The following is a 19,187-nucleotide window of genomic DNA, read 5'->3' as shown; positions in this document are numbered from 1 at the left end:
TTTAAATACATATCTTATACAATAGTGCAAATAATATCAATTGTACACATAATAATATATTTTGATTATTCAATCTAATTAATTATTGAATTAGGAATTTAACAGTATAAATTTGTATTAAAAAAAATTGGGTCAAAAATCCGGGTCGTTACAATTAACTTAGATACACCAAGTATACATGAGAGTTATATATACTCAACTAGTTTTCTAAATTAATAATTTATTCAATTCACCTATTCAATATTCAATAACTGCCAAAATTATTTAGTATAAACTTCTATATATCACAACTCAATCCTATAATTTTGGTACACAAAAAGCACATGGTATATAAATATATAATGCTTCATTCAGTAAATAGTGATTCCATGCTTCAATTAATTCCTAAATTTTCCTATATTTCTATCAGTGAAAATCAATTCTTAGTTATCTCCGCAATTTTGAGTACTTCAAATAATTTACGAAGATGATATTCTCAGTTTCAAGTAAACCATGGTTTGAAACCGAAACCAAACCATTGTCTAATATGATTTGGATGGGATTGGATTGGATTGGTTTGGTCCTATACTTTTTTATGGGTTGGTTTGGTTCCCCAAATTCATAGTCCGTAGGTAGTGGTTTGGTTCTTGGTTTACTCTAAAATCGAACCAATCCGGTCCATGCACACCCCTATTTTCAGCATCCGTGGATCTTTTTGAGAATTCATAGAGCCTCCTATGGATGCTGAAAAAGCTCTTATGGATATCAAATTGAGCTCATTTTTTTACAAGAACCCATAGAAAAATATTTTAAAAATAATTTGCAGTTTGATTCATCTTTCTGGGACTTGAAATGGGCCCCACAAAATCATCAATCATAATGCCATTTATTGGGCACCAAACAGTGACTAAGAGGAAATTGTTGCACATGTGAAAGGAAATTTTTTTACTGCAGTTAAAGGACATAATTACTGAGGTGTTGAAATGGCATTGGAGGCTACGGATGAGCCATGAATAAGTTTTTCTCCAACTAAAAAACTACTAGGATTAGGAAAAAAATTCAGGTAACCCAAGCTTGGAATGCATGCTGCAATTTCATTTTGGTAATTTTCCAAAACAAATTAAAAACTAAGATACTTCAAAAGTTTTTAGAAACACACAAGATAACCTCCATACAAATCTATTGCTCTTTTTCTTTAATTGCCAAAAAAACAAAGGTACTCCATCCGCCTCAAAATCTTAGCCCACTCTAAAAGATCAAACAATTATTTGATAAAAAAGTACTTTCGTGCATAATAGTTTAAACTTATTTAGACTAAATTAAAATCTTAATTAGTTCTTTAGACCGATGTGAAAAACTATTTAAAAAAATATATGTTCAAAATTATTTTATTTTTATCCAAAATTCATGTGACTTTTCACAGTGAATTAAAATTTTTGAGACGGAGAGAATACGACATCCTCCTGTTTCACATTCTTACTCTCTTTTTTTTAATCTTTATTCACGTGAATTTATAGTAGTATTACCTTTTTCATTACTACTTTTACACACGAAAGGGTAATAATATAGCTTCACATGAATGGTGATATTAAAAGAGTGCAGAATATGAAAGAGAGTGCAAAAAAATTACTAAAAGAAATGAAAAGAAAATAATGTCTTCAATGATGAATAATGTATGTAAAGAGAAGCTCATTCCAGACATCTGGCACACCAGGAAGGCACCAATGAGTGCAATCTGCATAATTTCTGGGGTCTGACAACTTCTCTTTACTTAAAGGGCGCCATTGCTTCCTGTATATGGAGGGATGCCCATCTTTCCTATACTCAGAGAGTTGGGTTATATTGAGCATTTGTATTTTTAACCCTCTGCTTTTCAATTTGCTAATTTCTGCTTCTGCTATTTGCATCATTTTGGTGTCCGATCCACTCCCCCAGTATTCCTCTTTCGAAATTGGCTTTGTTTCATTGAAGCAGTTCTGATCTTTAGGCACTCCCCATTCGTCAGCCCTGTTACCTATATGTTGTTAGTAATGCCTGATAATGTAGTAAAATTACCTTTTGGATTCTGCTTTGAACCTTTTTACATGGACTAGGTACGGATGTTGTGGTGCTAGGTGTGTATCAAGGAGTTATACATGACCCATCAAACATGTCACCAAATATCTTTGTTTCACTATCTTATTAGGTCTTTTTTTTTTTTCTGCAGATTTAATATATATGGCTTTCATAATTGCTCAAGAATGGAGTAATGTAAGATTGGTACAATGTGTTAAAGGCATCAGCTCATTGATTAAGTTATCACCATACCTGCTGTGAGTGGCTGAATTGCTAACGAAAAACAATTGCGTCTTGGTACGATTAACATGGGTTTCCAACCACGCTGACCACGTCTTTAAAGCCATCTTATAGCATTGCAACATCTTTACTTCTTTGTAGACTGGATAAGGGTCTTCAAATGATCCTTTCCTGTGTGGTCATTGTCCAAGATAAAAGGATTCAGTCATATTTAAAGGAAACGAATTTGCTTTCGTTGGACATTGTCTAAAAAAGAAAAAGAATTCACTCGTGTATAACAACGAAATGACTTTTCTCCAATAGGACCAGCTAGAAAGTGTTGCTTGGGGCTCGGCTTTACCTGGACACTTTGATGATTCTAACCTAAATTCTATTTAAATTCACCAAGCTAAAAATTCACGAAACAAATCAAGGTTATTAACAATAAGAAGGGGTTATTCTTCAAATCCAATTTTCTTTTATCTTGTCGAAGACAAATGCCATAAGATCATGATATCATGGTCATCTGATCAACCAAACTTCTTACGTGGATGATATGGTCGAATAATCCTAGCTAGCTACTATAAGAGGAACTTCATCAGCTCATTGAAGTTGGTCTCGTGATGGACCCAACCAACCTCAATAGTGATCAATATGTGAACGTATTCAAGACAAGTTTTTGGAGATAGAAGTTAATCGTTTATACTTACAAGACCTTCAACTTAGGGATAATCCACCATAGATAGGAGTTAAAAACAAGAACATCAGCATCACCCCATTGTGTAGCATGCTTTTGAATGGCTCCAATTTTGACAATCCGATTGGATGATGCGTGGTGGGATGAATTATCATTGTTGGATTCCACTAGCATTGGTGCCCAATAGAAGTCAATTGAAGCATTGTATTCCTTCAATAATATTGCATTTACCAACAATTAGTCATTGAGACGTGCAACCAGATCAGATCAGAATTAATCACATAAAAGCATTCAATACTACTAAAATAAATACGGTACCGATTAAAGTTCTATGAAGTACAAGTCAAATCCTGTGCTTCATGGCTTGGATGATACGTAGCTTGAATTCCACCCAAACAAGGATAGAATCATAGACAAGGGCCTCGTTTGAAGCCGGTTGTAAGTTTTGGAGGATTTGTATTACGGCCGAGAGATTAAAATTGGGATTGATAATGAGGAGATATTAGAAGCAAAGTGTTTAATACTCCGGCCACTTGTGTCAATCCAGTTTTAGATGCAGGAAAAATTGTGACGACCATCCAAATTTTAATTTTACATTGCCAAAAAAAAAAATGTCATGTCTCCAAATAAGTATACATGATGGGCCCCTTAATATTTTTCAGGTGCGGAGCAAGTTAAGTGTGGACCCGAGATGGAGTATTAATTTGAAGGATTTTATTTTTAATTAGAGATTATTTTGAAAACTAGTGTTGCACGACTTTTGAGGATTCATATACACATTGCCCTATGATTTCTTTCTAATTAAATAGCTTTCTTATAATTACTATATATAATCTGATTTGGTTTCCCTTCCAATTTCAAAACTTATTAGCTTCATCCACTTTCATACTACTCTATTTTTTCCAAGAGTATAAAACCTACCTCCTCTTGTGAGAGGTCTGTACTCGGTTAATTCAATGCATAGAGTTTTGTCCATTATGTCTTTAATTCAAGTCGAATTGCCCCCTCCTTGAAGTACTCCTCCTAGCTAGTTGATATCTCCTCCTCCTATATATAAACGAGTCTGGCCTAACAGTTTCGACTAAATTAATTACTTTTCTAAGACACTAAACAGTGAGCATTATATAATTATATATATAGAGTCTTCTTCTTATAAAGACTACCTTATTTTAATAAAATGCAGACCTCCCTTTTCTGATCGAATTTTGATGATCCGAGCCGCTCAATGTGTTCAGAACGTGATTTTAAGGGTACACGCGAGAAATCAGCAAAAAAAAAAGACCGCGAAGGGCTTCATCCGAGCAGTTTTTGTTTGTTTTCTATCTAACGGTTCAAATAAAAACTGCTTAAATCAAACCCTTCCCGGTCATTTTTTTTGCCGATTTCTTGCGGGTACCCTTAAAATCATGTTCTGAACACATTGAGCAACTTGGATCATCGAAATCCGATTGGGAAAGGCAAGAAGTGGGAGGTCCGCATATAAAGTCCTCATTTTAAGGTCCTTAGATGTCTGTATATATATATATAGTCATTTTCAAATAAAGATGTCCTTATTTTAGTTAAAATAAGGACCTCTCCATTCCTCCCATTTTCCGTTCGAATTTCGATGATCCGAGCTGCTCAATGTGTTCAGAACGTGATTTTAAGAGTACCCGCGAGGAATCAGCAAAAAACATGACCGGGAAGGGCTTCATCCAAGCAGTTTTTATTTGAACCGTTCGATAAAAAATAAACAAAAACTGCTCAGATGAAGCCTTTTCGGTCATTTTTTTTTTGCTGATTTCTAGCGGGTACCCTTAAAATCACGTTCTGAACACATTGAGCGGTTTGGATCATCGAAATTCTATCGGGCAAGGGAGGTCCTTATTTTATTAAGTTAAGGTGGTCCTTAGGAGGTCCTTATTTTATATATTTGTGGTTAGTGAATTTAACTTGTTTTTTTTTTAAATTTCTGGTAAAATATTTGAGATTAAGAGTTCCTCCCAACAAGACAACGTATGTATCAGGACCGGCCCAAGGTATTTGGGTGTCCAAGGCCTATTCTAAGAATGGTGCCCTAAACGCTTGACTATTTTTACGGAAAAAAAAAAGTCAGAGAAAGCCGACACTATAGTAAATCCACTTTGCCAATTGAGCCTTTCCTCTGTCGATGTGGGACAAACAAGTTGCAAAACAAAGCCTCCCACCTATAGTCTCACATCGCTAGTTGAAGGAAACAATGAAGGCAAAAAATCTTTTATAAGAAGAAAGTCCTACTGCCTCAGTATCAATACTCAAGAGACTGGGTCTTGCTTCTTAAACTTGGACTGAGCATTTTCTAAAAATAGTCCTAAAAAAAATTGGGGTGCCCCAAAAATTGAATATCTTGAGGATGCCCAAGACCCAGGCCTTGAGGGCCTTGTGCCTGGGCCAACTGTGGTATGGATGAAAGTTGAAAAAAGATAGGACCCGAAAATGGTCTTTTTAAAGTTGTTTTGTCTTTCGTTAACTTTATTCAGCTTTTGACCATATTTTTTTTAATAAAAAATTGGTGGGAGGTTCACTATAGCATATTTGTAACCTACTAAATCCACTTCTAAATTTCATAATCCATTTAGTCTACTAATATAGTTATATAACCTAATAACTCCAATTTACTTAAAAAGAGATATTTTGCAAGACCAAAAAATCCTCCTATATGACATATAGAGAGAAACCCTAGATCACAAAACAGATCTGAGCCTCCCCTCTCCCCCTCTCTCTCTCTCCTCCCCTCCCTTGGTGAACTTTCCGCCGGGGAAAAGAATAAGGACGAGGACGCAAGCCTCGAGAGCATCAGTCGAGAGTATCACAGACCCAGTGGAGTTGGCTATGATCAAATCCTCTGGGTGGAGGAACCCAACTTATCTGTGGAACAATTGAATTTAATATTCAAATTTTCAAAATCGGAATCTCAGAGGGAGACTTTGGTTTACCCAACAAAGCCCAGTGGAGCAATTATCAGACCCCAGTGGAGCAGTTCTGTTGATTGTCAGACCCCGGTGGAGCAATCATCAGATTTGAAGGTTTTTGAATAAATACATAAGATTATATGTGTGTTTTTCCAAGGGTTAAAGATCTGAAATTTTTTGAATAAATATATAAGGTTATATTTGTGTTTTTCATCAATCACTTATTAATTTGGTCCGCGCAGTGGCCTCTCCGACTTGTTTCTGATATATTTAGAGTTTTTTGAATTAATATATAAGGTTATATATGTATTTTTTCTGGGGCTAGACATATAAGATTGGAACAGATTGTATTTTTTGAAAAAATATGTAAGATTATATGTGTGTTTTTCGTGTCACACAAAAAATATTTTTTTTTGTGTTTTTGTTGTTATTTAATGTCATTTTTTTAAAACATTCTTAGTTAGAAAAAGATATAATAATATATAACGTTATATTGTTATATATAACATTCTAGATTAGAAATATTTTATGTTATTTAATAAAGAGAACATATAACTTTATATATGACCTTTTGTACCGTATAACGTTATATATGAGCTTCAGTCATATATAACGGTATATTTATAACGTTATATATATATATATATATATATAAATGAGCTTGTATTGACATAAAAAATATATTTTAATTTGCATAGAGAACATATAACGTTGTATATGAGATTTTGTCCTGTAAAATTCAAAAAAAAAAAAAGAGGAACTAATAACGTTATATGTTATCTTATTAAATAGGTTCGTGTAGCGGCCTCTCAAAAGCACATATGGATATATCAATATATTATCAGAAGCAAGTCGAAGAAGCCGCTGCGCGGACCAATTCAATAAGTGATGGACAACGGAGCATATAACGTTATATATGAACTTCTGTCATGTGTAATATGTGTTTTTCCTTGGGTTAGACATATAATATTATATCTCATTTTTGAGATATATTAATGTTGTTTATGTTGTTTTGAATATGTATATATGTAGATATAGAGGTTATGAGAATGCTATTCGGAGGTAGAAAATCACAAATTTTGAAGGATTCGATGAAGAAACGGTGAAAAAATGAAGCTCGACTCCCTGTGGCCTCATCAACATTCAACTTGGGATTCAAGGCGCGACTGAAAATAAGGATAATGGTGACATGATATGTGAACATATAATATTATTTTTTGAGATATATAATATTGTTGAAAAGATATGATATTGTTTTGAGAACATACAGTATAATTTTATATGTCATGTTTTGTGAGACTTAGAGCTACAGAAGCTCAGATATAATGTTATATATTCTATTTTTTATGAGATTTAGAACTACAGAAGCTTATATATAATGTTATATGTTCTGTTCTATTTTTTTGTGAGATTCATAGTTGCAGAAGCTCAAATATAATGTTATATGTTCTGTTTTTTTTTTTTTTTGCGATATTTAGATATTAAAAAACTCACATATAATATTATATGTTTTGTATGGACGAACATATAACGTTGAAGACTAAAAACAAGAAAAATCAAAAAGAAATATTGCATGTTAGAAAATTTTTACCACACATATAATATTGTATGCTAGAAATTTTTTATCACTCATATAACGTTAAAAAATCAATACAAGAAAAATAGGAAAAAACAAAAAGAGAAATTTGTCACATATATAACGTTAAATGTTAAGTGTAGTGGGTTCAATAAAAAAAATTGGGAAAAATGAAAAAATACGTTTTTTGTTACACATATAACGTTATATGTGGCGTGATGGCAGCGGCGGCGGCAGTGACAGCGGTGGTGGCAGTGGGGCAGTGGTGGCGGCGGCAGAGGCTTGATTGCAACAAAAACGGGAAGAAATAGAAAAAATATATTTTCGTGTTAGCCAAACAAGACCCTTATTTCTTAGGTGAGATATTTTTGTCATTGAAATTATTAGTGGACTTAATGGGTTATGAAACTTAGAAGTGGACTAGATGGGTTTGAAAAGTGCTATAGTAGACTTATGAAAAATTCTCTCTTTTTTTAATTCGTAGATTCTTCCCGTCAAAATGAATGATTAATCTAAAAAATTAAAGTGAATTACTCTAGTTAAAACAAGTAAAGGTTCCAATGGAATCAGCTAGCTGTCCCCGGCCCAGTGAAATTTCCATAAATGGCACATTAATTAGTCATTCAATTAAGAAAACACAAATTTATGGTATCCCATTAACTATAAAATGAGAAATATATAACAGTCTCGGGGCATTTCGTTACTTACTGTCTCATTTACTTCGTCTAATTAGTTACTGTTCATAAATGCAAAAAAAACAATTAAGAAAAAGTAAAAGAAACGGCAATGAGATGCTAACAGTCTGTTAGTCTTAATGAGATTAATTACTTGGCATCCGTAGTGGAATAACTAAAAGTCAATAATCAAAAGTTGTCACATTTTCTTTTGGTTATCCATTTAAGGGGTTGCTAAAGTTAGCAATGTAGAGTCCATAATAGTACAATCAAAATTAAATAACCAAAACTTGCCACATCACCTTTTCAACTTATAAAAATCTAAAAATTGTGACATGGAAAATAATTTTTTTAAAATAGTTTTCAAACTAAAAAATAGGTTATTCAAAAAAGAGAAAATAGTTTTTTGAAAACTTTCATTAAAAAAATAGTTTTCGGGAAAAAGTTAAAAAAAAAAACAGTTTTTGAATTAAAAAATGGTTCTTTGAAACTAAAAAAAAAAAATTTAAAGAACATTTTTTGAGAAAAAAAAGTTTTTAAATAAACTGTTTTTGCAAAAACAAAAAATAAACAGTTTTGGGAAAAAACAGTTTAAGTACTCAACAGTTTTGCAAAAAAAATAAAAACTGTTATTAAAGTATTTTTCTTATAAACATGTTGAAAATGGAAGAGGGAGGGTTTTTTTTATAATGATGGTGTACTTGATTGAAAAAATGTGGAAACAACTAAATTTGGTTATTGACAAAAAGTTATTAATTTTGATTATCCAATGGCCAAATTTAATGAGTTGCTAAGAAATTGCTAAATTTGGTTATTTCAATGTGAGCTCTTTTTTGAGCAAATGTTCATAATTTTAGCAACCTTTTAGTTTTGATTATACCACTATGGATGCTCTTATGGACCACATATTCTAGTATTGAACTCTTCTTTTTGTATTGTTTCAGTTTTGTCCCAAATCTACTTCAACATGCAGGAAACTAATAAATCGTAATCGACACTAACCATCCCATTGAAAAAGATGTAAAGCATTACTCCCTTCATCCCTTATTTATTTTATTTTGGGTTGTCCCTTAATAAATGTCCATTTTGTAAAGTTAGGAGGGTAAAAGTTGATGCATTGTCTATTTTGTCCCTAAAAGTATATTTCATTTTGAAAAGTTAGTGAATAAAGTGTAATGATGATGGGTAAGTAGAAAAAGTGGAGGAAAAAGTTGATGTGAAAGGTGTAATGATTATGTTTTTTTAATAAGTTGGAGTTACGAATCAGGACACTTAAAAAGAGACGGAGAGAGTAATTTTTTAAATTTTGACACAAAAATTCTGCTTTTTTTTATTTGTCTCAACAATAGAAATTGAAAAAATAATTATGCATAACATGAAAGGGAAAAAAATAAAGATTAAACCCCTTTTCTTTTGTTTCAGTTGATTATTTTCCAAATTTTATCCATATGTTTGTTATTTTTTCAATTTCTTTCGTCAGAACAACCTTAACCTTAAAAGATCCTTAGTTAAACTTGAACAATTTTGAAAAGACAAAAATAAGTTCAAATAGAAAAACAACAGTGACGTTAGCCCAAACAACATAAGTATATACATTGACTCAGTTTGTTTCGATGTAAAATATTTTACTTATTTTTCGTTGTTTGATTGGGCAAAAACAATGTGAAATATTTTTCAAAATAATACGTTTTATCTTATATGATTGAAAATGTTTTCCTCTCAAATTACTCATAAGTCATTTTTATCTCTTTGCCTTCTCTCGCTTTCTTCAGATTGGGAGGGGGTGTAGTGCGGCAGCTGCACTACACCGTATAGTGTGGCTGATCCGACTGTCCATCTTGGCATGCATGAATGGCTCAGATTAATCTGAGCTTCTACAAATCCGAGCCGTCTAATGCCGAAATGAACGGTCGGATCGACCGCACTGCACGTGTAATGCGAGGGTGCACAACAACACCCCAAATCCGCTTTCTTCACCCCTATACTCTTGGAAATTAAATTCTGGAGAGGTAGCTCCTAGTTGTATCCATGACCATGATCTTCTCTTTTGTAAATATGAATTTTATTTTTTTTATCCTTTCATCAATCATGAGTATATGTATATGTACATGTGAAGTGTGTAGGCGGAGATCATTTGCTATCTTCCCCTTCCTGTTTATCCTTTCTCATCCTATTTCTCATGTTATGTTTTGTTATATATATATATATACTACCTCCGTTCATTTTTTGGGGTCCAGTATTCCATTTTGGATTGTCCCTCACTTGTCTATTTTGTAAAATTAGTGGGTAAAAATTGATACAGTTTTTATTTTGCCCCTACAAGCAGATTCTATTTTAAAATGATAATGAGTAAAAGTGTAGTAATGATATTTTCATTGAGGGTAAGTACGAAAAGTTATAACTTTTAGAATGTAATGATGATGTCTCCATAAAAAGTTAAACTAATTACGAAGTGTGACTCTTAAAAAGGGACGGAGAGAATAGTAAATTTATTTGTGAATCAAACATTGGAAAATACTTCACATGAAAATTATTTGTTCCAAAATCATTTTACAAAAATTAAATAAATACATTATGTAAAATATTTTACATAGAAACAAGCAAAGCCTCAGTTATTTTGGTTTTTTTTATTTTTTGAAAAAAATAAATAAAAGAAAGAAAGAAAATAGGTGGATCGGAGTACTCACAGTGGCCTTGAAGGTGTACAAGGAGCCTTTCAACCGCATGTATTTGAGTGCTTTAGGAATTGACGATTCGACCAAACACACCATCGAGACCCATTGATTTCTGTTCACCGAATCCCCAACGAACACTAACCTTTTCCCCCTTAGTCTCTCCAGAAATGATTTTGCATCAAACCTACTCAATTCGCAGAGATTATTAAACTATAATACTATTTCAGAAAATCACACTAGTAAACTCAAACATGCATAATGGAGTACCTGAAACAACAATTATGCTACATGTTTATACATATGATCGAGCTTTGTGACTTGCACCTGGTACGAGTTTTTAATACACTACAAATTTAAACATAAACAATTTTCGAAATAGAAAAGGTATTATATTGTAAAATCTAAATGAGAGAATATTTTCTTTTATAATTAGGTTATATAAATAGAAACCTGCGCAACCATTACGTTGATTTGAATCTAAATTATACACTACAGATTCTTTCTTTTCTTTTTTTCTTCTTTCTATTGGAAATGCTTTTGGAACATAACTTTATACGTTTGTTTCAGTTGTGTGACTACCAATAACCAGACCAAAAATAATAATAATAACCAGACCAAAACATAGATGCATTTTAAGTACATCATTTCTACCATTGCATCATTCGAGTAGAAGATTTGTTACAAATTAACTTTCTCAACTATAAATAATAAAAAAATAGCTAGTGTCAAAAAATTATGATAAACTTGCGATCAAATGAAATTAGTATAAAGTGGCCAGGACACTATATATGCGTTTATATATATATACGGGGCGGTTCCGGGGACACCTAAAAAAACACCCCATAGCTCCCGATCAAATTTTGATGATCCGAGCCGCTCAATGTGATCAGAACGTGATTTTAAGGGTACCCGCAAGAAATCAGCAAAAAAAATGACCGGGAAGGGCTTGATCCGAACAGTTTCGAACGGTTTTTTATTGAACGGTTCAAATAAAAACTGCTTAAATCAAACCTTTCCCGGTCATTTTTTTTGCTAATTTCTCGCGGGCACCCTTAAAATCACATTCTGCACACATTGAACGGTTCGGATCATAAAAATTTGATCGGAAACTCTGAGAATGAGATTATGGGTGTTTTTTTGGGGTGTTTTTTTAGGGTGTCCATTGAACCGTTCCGATATATATATATATATATAGAGAGAGAGAGAGAGAGAGAGAGAGAGATAGAGATTCCTTTTCAGGTCCGGTCGCCCGGATTTTCTTATAGTCCGGATTTGTGTCTTAGCTCCCATTTCCCGATCGTTTTACGATGATCCGAGCCGTTCAATATGTTCAGAACGTGATTTTAAGGATACCCGCGAGAAATCAACAAAAAAGTTGACTGGAAAAGTCTTGATCTGTGCAGTTTTTTTCTGAATCATTCACTAAAAAACCTGATCGGATCAAGCCTTTTCCGATCATGTTTTTTGCTAATTTCTTGAGGGTACTTGTAAAATCACATTCTAATCATATAGAGCGGTTCGGGTCAGCGCAAATCGATCAGAAAATGAAAAATTCGGATCATAAGAAAATCCGAGCGAGTGGACCTGAAAATTACTGTATGTGTGTGTGTATATATGTATATATATATAAACAACTACAAGTGAATGATTATCCGTTTTTTGGGCCACATTATGAAACCTAATTTGCAAAGATATAGACATGTATATTTCTCGCTGCGACAAAGATTTTGAAATGTATATGAGAGAGAGAGAGAGAGAGAGAGAGAGAGAGAGAGAGAGAGACCTTGGGAGATCACAACCATGGGGCTGCCACCTCCAACGCTGGTATTCCAAATCCTTCCTTCCGTACTTTTCACAAGCCAAATCATCAAACATGAACCCACATTCTCTATCTTTATACAACGGGTAGAACTTATTTTCATATACCCATTTCCCCGAAAACAAGTCGCAGCTTGACACCACCGAATCGACCCGGCCTCCATTCACGGAAACATCATTTACCGAATCATCAACTCGTCTCTCAATCACCGACTCAATGCGGATCTTAGTCACCGAACGGAATGTGCTGCTTCTGTTGTCTGTGGTGTGATATACTGCAACGGTGACTAGAACCGCAGCAAGACAAACGTTGAGCAAATGAAAGCTGCAACGTATCATACTTGACGCTATTGGAGCCATCTCTCTCTCTCTCTCTCTCTCTCTCTCTCTCTCTCTCTCTCTCTCTCTCGTTGGTGTTCCATTTTGGGTTGTGATTTTATGGGTTTATATATGGAAGAAGAATACACAATGAATACCATTAAAGAAATAATTACGCCAGAGGATTTGATAGCTAGAGTGTTGCTGAACTGTATCTTCCACAAGCATTAATTCCGCCTATAATTTCTCCTCAGTAAATCCTCTGCAAATCCCTTTCAAATTAATACAAAAAAGTCCTCTTCAAATCACTTATTATACTCCCTTCCCCACCCCTACGATTTCATTACCCTTAAATTCTTAAATCCTGGTTGTAATCTTCCTATGGAAAGGCTAATTGGTTCTTTACATGATGAAGGAATACAATGCTTCCACTGATTTCTATTGGGCTCCATTTCTGGTTCAATCTAACTGTGATGATCAATTCCACCATCATGTACAATATTGGACGGTCAGAATTGAGGCAATTGAAAATCATGCACGACACTGGATTGATGCAGATAAACTAATCTTTGATTCCTATATCTGGTGGCTTGAGGAGAAAAACGAAAATTAAGGTCTTGTAAGTACATATTCATATCATTTGATCACTGGAATCTCATATTCTAACAATCCAAAATCTGCGAGAAAGATTGTAAGCCACACATTGATTCTTGTACTCGATATATATCAGATATTTACTGAAGAGAATCAGTTGCATGCCTTAAATAGGTAATCTTTTATTGTAAGTATTAACTTTGATGGTTAGGTGGGGATTATCCGAGAAATCCAATGAAACATTTGACGTACAAATGGTTACGAGATATGAAATGGGTCTGAAGACTTGGGCAGATTGGTTGGAGACCCATGTTAATCGTACCAAGACCAAATTGTTCTTTGTCAGCTTGTCGCCGGCTCACTTTCGGTATGTTTTCTATTACTTGCAGTTTTGATTTCAACTGGTTAGAATGTTGCAGTTTTGATTTCAACTGGTTAGAATGCCTTGAGGTTACAAGAATAATTATATCTCCGCCATCTCATCTTTTCATGTTTTCCTCAACTGGTATGAAATCGCTTTATGGAGTACAAAAACTAGCCAATGAATGACATGAGAAGTCCAACGACAAAAGCTCCCGTGCAAAATATGTGCACAATTTGCCGAATAAATAAGCCCATGAAAGAGAGAAATAAGTCAAATAACCAACTAATGAGGAAAATAATCAACACTCAGCCAAAGGTTGAGAATTGACCTCTTGGCTTTCAGATGGAAGATGCGCAAGGGTACGTAGCCAGCTAGAGAGTTCCAGCTAGTTATATACTCCATAATACTGGTTGTATGAGCGAAAAAACCCTTCTCCTGTAAGTTCTAGACATGTTGAGCTCCACATTTGTCCAGTCAAAGAGGATCGATTTTGTGGAAGATGAGGAACAACAAAGAAACGAACCAATATACATTAAGGATGGTATCCATACGTACGATTTTAGTGGCTGGCCCAGTTGAAGGGGACTAGGTGTAAGTCAGGCATGTTGAATATCAACATATAGGACCGGGTTAGAACTTGTGATTTGATAGGCCAAACCAACTGATTCTGTTAGGAAACTATGGATCAAAATTCTAGGAGGAAATATAAAGCATTGCATTCCGTTCGGCTAAATAAGTCACTTGGCTTTTTTTTTTTCCTTATTCAAATTTTTTTTGCATTTGTTAGTTTTTTGTCAATTTTTTGAAGATTATTGCTTCTTTATGACAAGAGGAATCTAAAAAGTAAAAATTACGATCGAAATCCAATTTTTTTTGAATAAAGACAAAAAATTTGACTTATTGGCTTATTTTTGTTTTTATTCAAAAAAATTAGGTTTCGATCGTAATTTTTTACTTTTTAGATTTCTTTCGTCATGATGAAGCAATAATCCAGAAAAAATTAACGAAAAACTAACCAATGCAAAAAAAAATTGAATATAGACAAAAAAATAAACCACTTAGCTTATTTAGCCAAAACGGCCACGTTGGTAGTGCGAATGCAGTATCAATGCAATTTGGACAAACTTTTTCTACATCTCGAGTACAATTAGTTCGAGAACATCACTTTCTTCTCAAACTACGGATCTTAAATAGACAAACCAAAACTGTTACAATGAAACTGAGCCAATACTCAAGGAGGGGTATTCGGGAACCTTGTCAAATCCCAAAATGATGCAAGTGGTGGAGGAAACAATTGATGGATTGGAAGTGAGAGGTATGAAGGTGCAAATTGTCAACATAACCCAACTCTCCGAGTATCCGGAAAGACGGGCATCCATCTATTTATAGAAAGCAATGGGTGAATTTAACTGAAGAGCAATTATCGAACCCTCGGAGTTACTCGGATTGTGGGCATTGGTGTCTTCCTGGAGTTCCTGATGTATGGAATGAGCTTCTCTACACTTACCTTTCCTATTATTGATAAGTAGAGAAAGAAGCGCCATTCAAGATCCTTAAGATTTTCAATAAGGTTGTGTTCAAGATTTCAAAGGAGAACAAAGTCCAAGAAAGAGTTGCCTTTTTCTTTTTGTTAACAGAGAAAAACTCTTTACATCTTTTATAGGAAACAATCATTGGATGCCCGTAATATGAATGAGTTATAGTTATGGACTGAGGGGCCGTGCTGTGCCCTTAAGGGACAGCACGGTGCTGTCCCATCCTTGCTGGGCTTGTTTCGATCTCGTTTCGATGATCGAAAATGTGCATTTCGTAGAGCATGTCAAGTAGAACAACCATGTAAAAAATCAACTTGATCAGATATCATTAAGTACCTAATTGAAACTTTTTTATTTTAAAAAGAATAGATCTGAAACACTGGATCAAATCCACTTGATTCCATTTTTAGCAAGTTGTATGTGTTCGAATCAGGCAATTAATGATGTTTAATCGAGCTGATATTTCGTAAAATTGTTCTACTCAATGAGCTCTACAATGTGAACGTTTTCAATCATCAGAACGAGACCTAAGCGGATCTCGCAAAGACAGGACAGCACGGTGTTGTCCCTTGGAGGGGACAGCACGGTGTTGTCCCTTGGAGGGCACAACACGGCCCCTGGTTCCTATAGTTATACTATATGCACTATCTTAACAAATATGTTAGAGCATCCACAGTGGTATAATCAAAATTAAAATGTTGTTAAGGTTAACAACATTTGCTCAAAAAAGAGCTCACAGTAGAATAATCAAACTTAACAACCTCTTAGCAACTCATCAAATTTTGACTCTTGAATAATCAAAACTAGCAACTTTTTGCCACTAATCAAACTTAGTTGTCCCCATATTTCCTTAATCAAGTACACCATCATAACACAAAAACCTTCTCTCTCTTCCATTTTCAACATATTTCTAAGAAAAATACTTTTAAAAAAAGTTTCTATTTTTTTGCAAAAACTTTTTTTTTCCAAAACTGTTATTTATTTATTTTTGCAAAAACTATTTTTTATTTTTATTTTTTTCAAAAACTATTCTTTTCAAAAAAAAATCAAAAACTGTTTTTTTATTCGAAAACTGTTTTTTTTTTTTAACTTTTTCTTGAAAACTTTTTTTTTTAAATCAAAGTTTTCAAAAAACTATTTTCTCTTTTTCTAATAACCTATTTTTATTAGTTTGAAATCTATTTTTAAAAAATTATTTTCTATGTTCAAAATTTTTAGATTTTTATAAATTGAAATGGTGATGTGGCAAGTTTTGATTATTCAAATTTGATTGTACCATTGTGGACCTCTACATTGCTAACATTAGCAACCCCTTAAATGCATAATCAAAAGATGATGTGGCAACTTTGATTATTGACTTTTGGTTATTCCACTGTGGATGCTCTTATTAGGGGAAACTTCTTACCTACAAATAATTAACTTAGCTTATTGTAGTTGTAGAGGTTTTGGTTATGGTTCGATGGTATTTGGTTAAGCAAATTTGGTGTTTTATGCCTGAATTTAAATCAGTATTACAGTATGGACATTTGAGCTCTCTGAAATCAAAAATCGACCCGTATTACGAGAAAAAGAGATACTTCTACTTAATAAAGAAAAAGAAAGAGTCGCCATTGGTAGAATTGGCAAGCACCAATGCCCAGAATTCTTTAGTATCAAGCCCATCGAGCTGATACAAAAATCCCGCGCCAGCCCAATACAAGAATCAACTGTTGGTTTGCTCCGGCAGGAGAGCTGTTTTTCTTTTTTGTTGTTTTTTAGTTGTTGTTGCTTTTTCAAATTTCAGTTATGCTTTGTTTTATGCGGATTCGAGCTGGGGGTCCGTTAGGATTCTCTATTACCTGGACCTAGATTGGTTTCTAATTTAGGCGTTTTGTCGGTCCTGCTTGCAGGGGGTGCCTGTGTCGAAATCTTGGTAGTTTTGGTTATTTCCTGTATCTTTTGATGAAATCTGTATTGCCTTCGGGCTCTGAAATGAAATTGACAATTTCAAAAAAAAAAAAAAACTGAAAGGAGTATTGCACAAGTAGTAGTAATTTATTTGACCGGCCTTTTAAAAAGTTCAAATCACGGCTCCCTCCTTGAAAGGTTTATGTACTCGAGAGGTTGTTGAGTATTCTTGGAGGCACATGTTGGAGCAATGTTACACACTATTCACAATACAACACGTAAATTTCTCCCCTAAAGCTCTCAAGTTCTTATAGAATTGAAATTACAAAAATTAAAAAAAGTTCCTAAATCTTTCAAGTTCAATCTCCCCAAAATTTTAAGTTCCCCTCATAACAATGAAGTTCAATAGTGCGAGAGCCAACTTTTATTTGCGTTACCGTTTGGTAACATCTATTTAGTTTTGTTAATTAATTAGTTAGTTACTAGTAGCTAGTAGCTTCTTCTTTTTTCTTTTTTTCTATTATGATTCTGTCGGGGTTCAATTTTGGATCAATCGGTTCGGGTTCCGCTCCTAGCTCCTTCTTTATAGCTCCGTGTGTCCTCTGACGATCAAGTTAGATCTAAGGAGAAGAAGATAGGCCTCGGGTTAGGGAGAAAGTGCGTCCTCTCTAACGACTGTTTGGCCATGACGGGAAGAGCGTCGATGGCCTCGGGAAGAAGATAGGCCTTGGGAAGGAGATAGGCCTCGGGAAGAACATGAACAGTGCAATGAACAGTGTTATTTAATGCTTCAGACGACAAAACCGGCATTTTCCACCAATTGTCGGGATCCTGATCACGAAAGGATTCCAGTTCCTTCCTCCGTTTGCTCCGTGCCTCCGCCGTTGGACCTGCAACAAGTCACTAGGGCTATGGAAGCCCAGTGACCCTCCGACGATCAAGTTAGATTTCAGAGGAGGATATAGATCTAGGGTTAGGGAAAGATGGCATACCTCTCAAAGACGAGTATCCCTTTGTATTTATAGACCTAGGTTTACTTGGCCTCCAAGCTAGCACGTGGAGGTCACGCTCAGGTAATCGCCTCGGGTGACATCATAGATGACGCACCAAATAAGGCGGTTACGGAGCACATGGCCAGGTCAGCCCTTCGCGAGGATTCTTCTCGATGATGTGTCTCATTAGGCGTAGGAGGCTTGCTCGGGAGCCCTCGGTGCTGTCTTCGGGGTCGGTACGGAGCCCTCGGTAATATGCTTCCGGAGTTGGTACGGAGCTCGGTGGTATGTCTTCGGAGTCAGTACGGAGCCCCATTTATTCGGGCCAAAACAGATTCCTAGTGCAAATATAAGTAATGGTTTTATTACTGTCGACGAAGAACAAGAGTGCAGTAGTTAGGATGTACTCAACGGCTTAACCTGCATTTGTGCCACTCATGGTAATTATAGAATTTCATAATGTACCATCCACAATTTTCTTAATAAAAAGAAGTATTTTTGTTCAGTATTTTTCGCCTACATTATTCAATTATGTTCTACACAATGTCTTAAAGTCATGCACTCAATAAACACTTTTATGTGATTCATGCAATTAAAGATACCCTTATTTTTCAAATAATTAAAATAATAACTACCCTTCTACTTTTAGAAATTAAAGTTCTAAGAAAAAAGCCTAACTAATTAACAAGTCCTGAGCCCGAACTCAAACCCTTAACTAGATATCTTAGACTAGACCTAGAATTTTTAACATCGGGTGGGCCCAGCCCGGCCCGGGTTTTTTTCCGAGGTCTAATGGGCTTGGATTAGCCCAGCTCGAGCCCAATATTTAAGGGCTAGGCCGGGCCAAATTTACCCCGCTAAAAGTAGCATAGCT

The 19,187-nt window shown here is 34.6% G+C and overlaps 1 protein-coding gene and 1 pseudogene across 1 annotated transcript; one reads left to right on the top strand and one right to left on the bottom strand.

The window, feature by feature from the left end:
• Positions 1-1,564: 1,564 nt before the first annotated feature.
• LOC131322875 (protein trichome birefringence-like 34) lies at positions 1,565-12,906 on the bottom strand. Its single transcript, XM_058354426.1, has 5 exons — positions 12,589-12,906; positions 10,818-10,989; positions 2,964-3,160; positions 2,287-2,445; positions 1,565-1,986 (listed from the first exon to the last, which is right to left on the bottom strand). The coding sequence occupies exons 1-5, from the start codon at positions 12,678-12,680 to the stop codon at positions 1,638-1,640; spliced, it is 969 nt and encodes a 322-aa protein (XP_058210409.1). The 5' UTR covers positions 12,681-12,906; the 3' UTR covers positions 1,565-1,637.
• A 441-nt stretch (positions 12,907-13,347) lies between these two features.
• Positions 13,348-13,930, top strand: LOC131323803 (protein trichome birefringence-like 34; annotated as a pseudogene).
• The last annotated feature ends 5,257 nt before the right edge of the window (positions 13,931-19,187 follow it).

Source organism: Rhododendron vialii, chromosome 4a, assembly GCF_030253575.1.
Source record: "Rhododendron vialii isolate Sample 1 chromosome 4a, ASM3025357v1".
NCBI classification, from domain to species: Eukaryota; Viridiplantae; Streptophyta; class Magnoliopsida; order Ericales; family Ericaceae; genus Rhododendron; species Rhododendron vialii.
Note: the sequence above shows the minus strand (reverse complement) of the source record. Positions and strands in the feature narration are given on the sequence as shown.